The 9,078-nt window shown below is 61.2% G+C and overlaps 1 protein-coding gene across 2 annotated transcripts; it reads left to right on the top strand.

Annotated features, from left to right (window-relative positions):
- Positions 1-1,068: 1,068 nt before the first annotated feature.
- On the top strand, positions 1,069-9,052 carry LOC309443771 (AP-3 complex subunit sigma-2). 2 transcript variants are annotated; one of them, XM_082061027.1, is made up of 6 exons: positions 1,069-1,696; positions 1,878-1,969; positions 2,078-2,189; positions 4,436-4,507; positions 7,749-7,859; positions 8,337-9,052. In XM_082061027.1, exons 1-6 carry the CDS (start codon positions 1,628-1,630, stop codon positions 8,463-8,465), a joined length of 585 nt encoding a protein of 194 aa, XP_081917153.1. In that variant the 5' UTR covers positions 1,069-1,627; the 3' UTR covers positions 8,466-9,052. The 2 variants fall into 2 exon arrangements, with proteins under 2 accessions (XP_081917153.1, XP_081917154.1); XM_082061028.1 differs by having other exon boundaries at positions 1,073-1,696; positions 7,752-7,859.
- Positions 9,053-9,078: the final 26 nt, after the last annotated feature.

The following is a 9,078-nucleotide window of genomic DNA, read 5'->3' as shown; positions in this document are numbered from 1 at the left end:
CGCCCAGAGAATCTCTGCCCCGGATTGGAGACCGAGCCAATCGCTGTCCCGGATTGAACACCCAGCCAATCGCTGTTTCTGATTGGAAGCCCAGCCAATTGCTATCCCCAATTTGAAGCCCAGCCAATCGCTGTCCTTGATTGGACACCCAGCTAATCGCTGTACCGGATTGGAGGCCGAGCCAATCCTTGCCCCAGATTGGAGACCGAGCCGGTCACTGTCCTGGATTGCAGATGAAGCCAATCCCTGCCCTGGATTGGAGGCTGAGCCAATCCCTGCCCTGGATTGGAGCCCGAGCCAATCCCTGCCCTGGATTGGAGGCCAAGCCATCGCTGTCCGGGATTGGAAACTGAGCCAGTCACCGTCCTGGATTGGAGGCCGAGCCAATCCCTGCTCCGGATTGGACACTCACGGATCCCCTCATCCCCTGGTGCACGTGGGTCCCACCCCAGTCCTGCCTGTGGGTCCCCCCCAACTCAGCAGAGGCCCCACCCTGGTGTGTCTGGTGTCTCTTGTCCTCCACAGTGTCCCTGCAGCAGGAGTTCATGGGGGGTGCAGCTCGCTAGCTGCCTGATGAGGTGGGACCCAGGAGCTCAGGGGCTGGAGCACAAGTGTACTGGGGGACAGCTGAGGGACCTGGGGGACTCCACCTGGAGAACAGGAGCTGAGGGGAGACCTTCTGACCTCTGAACTGCCTGAAAGGAGCTTGGAGCCAGGGGGGGTCAGGCTCTGCTCCCCAGGAAGAAGCAGGGAGTGGGGCTGAGGCTGCAGGGAGGGCAGCCAGAGCCCCAGAATGGCCCTGCTGGTGCCGGGGGCAGCAGCCCCGCCAGACCAGGCTCTGCTCCGGCCGCACTGTAGGCCCTGCCGGTGGCCTTTAACCCCGCACAAGAGCCTCTGCCGACACAGGCGGTGGCGCTTTAAGAGAGGGCGTGGCCTGCCGCTGAGCGGCTCCGCCTTCCCGCGCGCACGCCCTCGCGTTCCGCCGCGGTGTGGCACCGCGCGGCTGCCGTCGCTCTGGGGCTGGAGCTCCCTCTGGCGGCGCAGGCGGGGAGCGGGTGCGGGTGTCGGCAGCGCGGTGCGGGCAGGAGCAGCAGCGGGGACAGCGGCAGCAGCGGGGACAGCGGCAGCAGCGGGGACAGCGGCAGCAGCGGGGACAGCGGCAGCAGCGGGGACAGCGGCAGCCCGGCCCAGCCCTGCCCGTGCCCTGCCCCGGTGCGGGCCGCGAGGAACGTCTGCCGCATCTCCCGCCTGCCGCGGCGGCTGTCGCTGTCCCGGGGAGCGCGGCACGGGCCCCGGTGCAGCAGCCCGGCCCGGGAGCTCCGGGCCTTGGCGGTGGGAGAGCGGCTGCGTCCGCGGCCGGACACCGCCCGAGGGCGGCTCTGAACGTGCCCCTTCCCCCGGTCCGGGCCCCGGCGCTGCGCCTTGGCCGCGGCCGGGTCCCGGCTGCTCCGGGCCGCACGGTTTCCCGGCGCTGCCGCCCGGGCTCAGCCCACCGGGCCCCGGGGCCGCCCCGAGCACCGCCCGCCGCCGCGTTTCCGGGGCGGCCGAGGGGTTTCCTGCGCGGAGGCTGCGGAAGCGGCGGCCCCGGTTGTGCCCCCGGCCCGGCCCGGCCCGGCCTGCCGCCGGGATGATCAACGCCATCCTGGTGTTCAACAACCACGGGAAGCCGCGGCTCGTCCGCTTCTACCAGCACCTGGTGCGGGGCGGGGCTGGTGGGGAGGGGGGAGCCCGGTCCCTCGGGGTGTCCCGTGGCCGGGTTAATCCCCGCGGCTGTGCCCTGGCGCTGGGGACCGGTGCTGCCAGCGCACGGGGTCCGTCGGGCGGTGGGGACAGCAGCGGCCCTGGGCCCATGGGTGCCTGCTCTTGCCCCCCGGCAGGCGGAGGAGATCCAACAGCAGATCATCCGAGAGACTTTCCACCTGGTGCTGAAGCGGGATGACCACATCTGCAACTTCCTGGAGTGCGGCAGGTAACTCCTGCCCTCCCACTGGTGTCCGTGCGGGGCTGTGCCCTTGACCCCCACGGGGCTGTCTCCCCGGCCCCCCGCAGCTCTTCATCTCTCCCTGTGTCTCCACAGCCTGTTTGGTGGCTCAGACTACAAGCTGATATACCGGCACTACGCCACGCTGTATTTCGTGTTCTGTGTGGACTCCTCGGAGAGTGAGCTGGGCATCCTGGACCTCATCCAGGTTGGTCTGTGCTGGGGTTCCTGCCCGGGGGCAGCCCCTTGCTCAGCCCTGCGCTGCTGGGGGGGCACCATCCCCCAAAGCGCAGTCCTTGCTGGGTGACCCGGCCCCAAACCTTTGGGGTGCATGTTGTGTCTGTGGCATCTCTGTACTGGCTCTTCTGACAGTGACTGAGGAGCGATTCAGGGCGGCGATGGGGAGCGGGAGCTGCCTGCGCGTTAGCCGATGCACAGCTCCTCCACCTGGAAGGAGCAGGGGAAGTCAATCTGAGTTAATGTCTTTAAAAAACAGAATTACAGAGTCATTTAGGTTGGAAAAGACACTTAAGATTACCGAGTACAACTGTTAATCATGGAACCACAGAATACCAGGTGGGAAGGGGCTTCATCTGGTCCAGCCTTCCTTGGCGCAAACCTGGTCTAGGCCAAGCTGGCCCAGCCCCCTGCCCAGCTGAGTCCTAAAGTGTCTCATGTTGGAGAGCCCACAGCTTCCCTGGGGAGATTATTCCAATGGCTGATTGTTCTTGTTGTGAACAATTTTGCTTTTGTGTCCAGTTGGAGCCTCCCCAGCAGTAACTTGTACCATCACCCCTCGTCTTTTCCATGTGACTTCTTGTACAAAGGGAGTCTCCAGCTTCTTTGTAGCCACCCTTGAAATACCGAACATGATGCTGAGGTCTCCTGTCTCAAGGCTGAACAAGCCCAGGTCTCTCAGCCTTTCCTCACATTGCGGCTGCCCCATCATTGGATCATCTCTGTGGCCCTTCCCTGTCCCCTCCTCAGCCCATCCACATCTGTTTTGCACAGCAGGGACCAAAACTGAGCACAAAATTCCAGCTGTGGCCTGACAAGCACTGAGCAGAGTGGGATAATGCCCTTTCTCTGTGGATGCCCTTGCTGCTGCAGCCCAGTTTCCCCTTGACCTTTCCCACAGCAGCAGCACCCTGGTTGCTCGTGGAGCTGCTTGTCCCCCAAGTCCCTTCCACAGAGCTGTCCAGATCCCAGCCTATGCTGCACTCCTGGGTTGTGTTTTCCCAGGTGCAGGACCTTGCATGTGTTCTTGCTGAACTTCACAAGATTCTTGTCACCCTCTCTTCCAGTCTGTCTGGTCCTTCCTGCAGGTGGCTGTTGTGGTGGGGTGTCTGTCCCTTCTGACGTGCCCACCTCCCTGCTCAGTTTGGTGTCTTCTGCAAACAAAGTGTTAACCTAGCACTGCCAAGGGCACCACTAAACTGTGTCCTTAAGAGCCTCATCTCTGCATCTGTTCAACCCCTCCAGGGATGGTGACTCCACCACTGCCCTGGGCAGCCTGTTCCAATGCCCGACAGCCCTTCGGGGAAGAAATTTTTCACCAAATCCAACCTCAACCTCCTCTGGCGCAACTTGAGGCCATTTCCTCTCATCCTGGCGTTTCTTCCTGGGGAGCAGAGCCCGACCCCCCCTGGCTCCAAGCTGCTTTCAGGCAGTTCAGAGATCAGAAGGTCTCCCCTCAGCTCCTGTTCTCCAGGACCCCCAGGTCCCTCAGCCGCTCCCATCACACTTGTGCTCCAGCCCCTTCCCCAGCTCCGTTCCCTTCTCTCGACTCACTCCAGCACCTCAAAGGCTTTCTTGGTGTGAAGGGCCCAAAACTACAAGTGCATTTTAAAAATTGTGTTCAAAAAAATTGTGTTGAAAATTATGTTCAAAAACTGTGGATTTGTAATGGGACCTTTGGTAAACCCAGCTGACAGCCAGTGTTCAAGAAGAGACCAGACAACACCCTCAGACACATAGTGTAAATTTTGGGGTTGTCACATGCAGGGAGAGGAGTTGGACTCGATCATCCTTGTGGCTTCATTCCAACTCAGGACATTCTGTGAGTGTCAGCACAGAGCTGGCAGGAGCCGCCTGCCCTGCTCAGTCACCTGCTCTGTGCTCACACCATTCCCGAAACTTGGCCCCCTTTCAGGCTGTTTGATCAGCCCTGCCCAGGACATGGTGACCAGCCATTGTCCCCGCATTGCAGTGGATCAGGACACTCACACCTGGGATTTCCCCCAGAAACGTTTGGGTGCCCTGGGGCTGCCTGTGTGTGCCCTGGGAACGTCCCTGCCTGGAGGGAGCTGGGGTTGCCAAGCAGGTTTTGTCCCCTCTGGAGTCACAGCCCGGGTCACAGTGGGTGGTTGGGGTTACAGGTTTCTGTGCCTGTGGGGCTGTGTGGGAAGCATCTCACCATGGTCTCCTGCACTGACCGTCCTTCCTGCACCCCAGGTGTTTGTGGAGACGCTGGACAAGTGTTTTGAGAATGTCTGCGAGCTGGACCTCATCTTCCACATGGACAAGGTGGGTTGTGGGCTCTGTGTGCTGCTCGGGTCAGCACCACTGTCCCCTGCACTCTGCCCTCCACAGCCTGCGTGCCTCGAGCTCAGGAGCTTTTTAGAGGGGCGGTTGTTGTGTTCGGGGTCACTTTTTGGGGAGAGGGTGGAATCCTGGGTGGGGAAGTTGTCAGCGTGGGGTCTTCTCAAGCTGCTCAGTCCTGTCCCCAGGAGGTGCGATGCTGGGCTCTGCGACGTCCCTCCGTGGAGACTCTGGCTCTGGCACCTCTGTTGCTGCGGGGGGCTGCTCTCAGCCACGGCATAGCGATGGGGTGGGCTGGTGGCTGCCACCAATGCTGGGTGACCGTGCGGCCGAGTGACAGGGATCCATGCTGGGGCTCCAGCTGGTGCGGTGGAGCTGGGTGGGCTGCCGCACCGCGCCAGGCGTTTGCCTCTCTGCCCTGGGACCTCTTGGGAGTCCTGGGGACGTTTCACTAGAGCTACAGGAAAAAAGAGGAACAATGGCAGTGTTTGGAACACAAATTGTTTAGTAAACTATGGTTTGAGACACAGCCTTTAATGCTTCCTCTTTAGCTGGACAGAGTTTCTGGGTGGAAATTCCTCTTTGATCATCTCCTAGATGGGGCTGAAGATAGCCAGGACTGAGCTTGGAGAAAGGAGAGACTCAGCTGACTTGTGCGGCTTAAGTGCTGGACTTGTGTTGCTGTTGATAAGGGTTTTCTTGCTTTGTTGAAGACAAAGCATGCCAACAAAAAGAGGAGTGGGGAAAAAATAAGGCTGCAAAATGTTCCCTTGCGGTTGGCAATTCCAACTTAGAAACTCTGGCAGAGAAATGCAGTTAGCAAATCTTCTTAGAAGGCGATCTGGATCTGGATGTACCAGCAACCACTTAAGTAACAATTTGATTTTATAATTTGCCTGGTGGTAAACTTTCAGAAACATTACAACTGATTATCTCATCAACAAAGCATTCTTATCAAAGTGGGCAAAAGGAGAGGCAGGAGGAAATTGAAGGAAGAAGAACCTGTGGGGAGCGCAGTGGCAGCTGCTCAGGTCACATCTGGGCCAGGACATGCTCTCAGTTACTGGTTCTGTGGTATGACCGTGATCCCTGCAGCCCCCGGGCAGGGGAGATCCCCACTGTCGCTGGTGGGTTTGCCAGCAGCAGCGGGGTCACCCCAGCTCTGAGCTCTCCTGCCAGTTGAGGGGTTCAGTGGGCTGGGAGCTGGGAGGGGTTCTTGCCGGGGAGCCCCTGGGCTCGGGTACCCCGAGGCTCTCTGGTAGGTTTGCTTCCCATCCTGCGCTCCCACTGCTTCCCGTCCTTGACTTCAGTCCTTGGCCACTATCAGCTGGTCCTTCCCTCTCTCTTTCCGTGTTTGCCGTGTATTTATTCCCCAGATGTGCTCATGTTGGGTGCCCGTGCTCCCACGAGCTGGGCTGTGTTGTGGGGGGTGCTGCAACCCCCAGGGTGTCCTGCTGCCCCTGGGGTGTCCTGCTGTCCCCGCTCTGTCCCCTTGCTGCCAGGGCAGGGCTGTCTGCGCCGCGATGCCCCTATGGGGCTCTGCCCCCGGGCTCGGCTGTGCCGCAGACCGAGCTGGGCACGGTGCTGCCCCTGCACTGGCACAGCGACTGCAGTGCTGGGGACCTCCCGATGAGAACAGGAGGAACGAGGCCAAGGTCAGCGGGAGGTGGGAGTTTGCCAAGCGGAGACTCTGGCTGTGAACACCCTGACCCCAGCGTGCTCTGGCTGGGATTTGGGTGCAGCCTTGTCTGGGTCCTGGGATTTTCTGTTCTTGCCTTAAGATGCACCTTGTGCTCGTGTGCAGCACAGAGTCCGTGAAGTCGGAGCTGCTGTGGGTTTCGGGTCCCTGCTCCTGCCGCGAGCAGCTGGATGGGGCTGTTGAGTCTGCAGTTCTCAGGCACCAGTGATAGCAGTGCTGTTGGGCTGTCAGCTGTGGAAGAGCTGCAGGGATCCCTCTTTCACAAGGGGAGGCTGGAGCCGGGAGGGCTCAGAGGAGGCTCTTGCAGCCCCTGCTCGTGCTTCGTATCTCGGAGAACGTGAGTTCTGCTGGGCAGCTGCAAGGTCCCGGAGAGGACATAGTTCGTTCGGGAAGTGCTGTGTTTCTTTTTGCAAAACAAAGCTTGCTTGGGATTTCTGCCCTCTTGGTCTTGGTCCAACTTGGGCTGAAGCCAGATCTTGAAGGAAGAATGTTTCCTGCAGCCTAGATACTCCCCTGGTGTGGGAGCTGTGGCTGGTGTGGGAGCTGTGGCTGGTGTGGTGTCCAGGGCTGCGCTGGGGACAGCAGTGACAGCAGTTCCAGCACTGCGGGGTCCCGGGACGATGCTGCATCCCCGTGCGGTGCTGGTCCTGCACACGCTGCTGCTGTCAGAGCAGGATGGGACCGGAGAGCCCTGTGGGATGTCATGGTCACCCTACACACAAAGCTGGGTTTCCAGCACATTCTCTGGCGTGCTTTATTTTTCACAGCATTGCCCTGGCAGCGTTTCCCACAGCGTTTACAAGTTCAACGTGCCCTCATGAGGCCATAAAACAATATAATAACTTAACCATCTTCTAGTAACAACCTATTTCACAGAAGTAACCAGAAACCCATAAACGCATTATCTGTGCAGGGTGGTTGCTGGGAGCTGCTGACGCGGCAGGAGCTGGTGCTGGGCAGCAGGGCCGGGGTTGCTGCACAGCCTGGCACAGGGCTGCCCGTGTTTTACTGCTTTGCAAATCATGACTGGCCCTTCCCGTGCCACGCTGGGGGTGTCGCTTCCCCCGGCTGGGGCTGCAGGAGGGAGCAGCTCGCTGCGCCATGTCAGCCCCAGGCCCCAGCAGACTCTCAGCAGTTCGGCGCTTCTTGTGTGTGTGTCGCAGTCCCGTCTTTCCTGAGAGAAAGTGAAGAAGTTGGGCTGAGCGGAGGTGTCGAGATGGCCCGGCCAGGCTGGGCCAGCACTGTGTGTGACCTGGGCTCTCCGGGGGCTGCACGGTGGCTCCGGCAGGTGACGTTTGCCCTGGCCCCACTGGCTGGTGTCCTCTAGAGCAGAGGTACAAGCAGTAACTGGGGCTGCTGGATCCCTGCACTGAGGACTGTGGCCTCCTGCTGCCAGGGCTGGTGGGCTGAGGCAGAGATGGGGTTGGATTTTGGGTCTTTTGGGGAAATTCCAGCCCCGAGGCGGTTCCCCAGCTGCTGCGCGGTGAACAGGGCTGGGTTCATGGGTTCACCGCTCCTGTTCCCTAGCAGGTCCACCACATCCTGCAGGAGGTGGTGATTGGCGGGATGGTGCTGGAGACCAACATGAACGAGATCGTGGCGCAAGTGGAAGCGCAGAGCAAGCTGGAGAAGGCGGAGGTGAGTGGCAATACCCCAGCTGTCCCCACAGAGGCCTGGGTTCTCCGGGTGTCATGTACGGGGTGTCCCCAGTCTCTGCCTGAGTCCTTGGGGAGGGGGCTGGGGATGTTTTGGGAGCATAGAGAGCAGCCTGAGCATGGAAATAGCTGTTCCATCAAGGTTAATAACCCGAAGCAGGGAAAGGTTTATTGCCCCTGTTTGTGCTGCTGTGAAGATGCAGCAGGGACACATCACGGTGTCCCCGACGCTCCCTGTCCTGCTATTGATAGGCCGGGTCCATCAGCGAGCTGGGAGGGGTGTGGGAGCTGCGCCCCTGAGCTGTGTGGGGGAACACAGCCGGGGGCTCGGGGGGCAGAGCAGCCCGGGGCAGGCTCGGTTCAGGGATGCTCCTGTGGCAAAGTGTGGGGCTGAGCTGGGAGCAGGGGTGCTGTGGGGTGGGGGGCCAGGGTCTCTGGTCACTGTCCCTCCTGTTGGCAGGGAGGCCTCTCAGCTGCTCCTTCCCGTGCCGTGTCGGCTGTGAAGAACATCAACCTGCCTGAGATCCCCCGCAACATCAACATCGGAGACATCAACATCAAAGTGCCCAACCTGTCGCAGTTCATGTGAACGTCCTGCAGCGGGGGCTGCCCTCGCCTGCTGGCCATGGCCGGGGCTGGCTGGGGACAGGCGCTGGGCTCTGCGGGGCTACCCCACCAGGCCTTTGTCCCTGTGGCACACGGTGGGTCTGGGGTTCCTGCGGGGGCCGGGCTGGCTGCAGCAGTGGGGAGGGCAACGGGGCTCAGTGGGAGCGCGGTGCTGCTGCCCGTCTAGCCATCCCCTTGGGCCTGGGCTCTGTTCTGGTGTCCCCACAACACGGGTGGCCTTTTGTCCCCTGCTCCCCCTGGGTGCACAGCCTCTCCCCTCGCTGTGGGGGGAAGAGCCAGGTCCTGCCTCTCCCAGCACTTCTTGGAACGTGGAAATGCACCTGTAGCTGGTGGCTGTCGGCGGAGCAGTGGCTTGTCCTCTCCTCAGCCTCCCGGGGCTGGGCTGTCCCGTGCCCCGCGTCCCTGCGCCTGCCCCGGCTCTGGCACCCCAGGTTGGGGGGGGGGACCCACAGGGCTGGGACTGCTCGTGCGAGCTGCTGCGAGCTCAGAGCCAGGCAGGGACCAGGCTGGTGGGTCCCTGTGTCCTAATAAACCATGGTCTGAACTTGAGTCTGCTGTGGGTGCTGCTGGCCCAG

Source organism: Streptopelia decaocto, assembly GCF_964273445.1.
Source record: "Streptopelia decaocto genome assembly, chromosome: 9".
NCBI classification, from domain to species: Eukaryota; Metazoa; Chordata; class Aves; order Columbiformes; family Columbidae; genus Streptopelia; species Streptopelia decaocto.
Note: the sequence above shows the minus strand (reverse complement) of the source record. Positions and strands in the feature narration are given on the sequence as shown.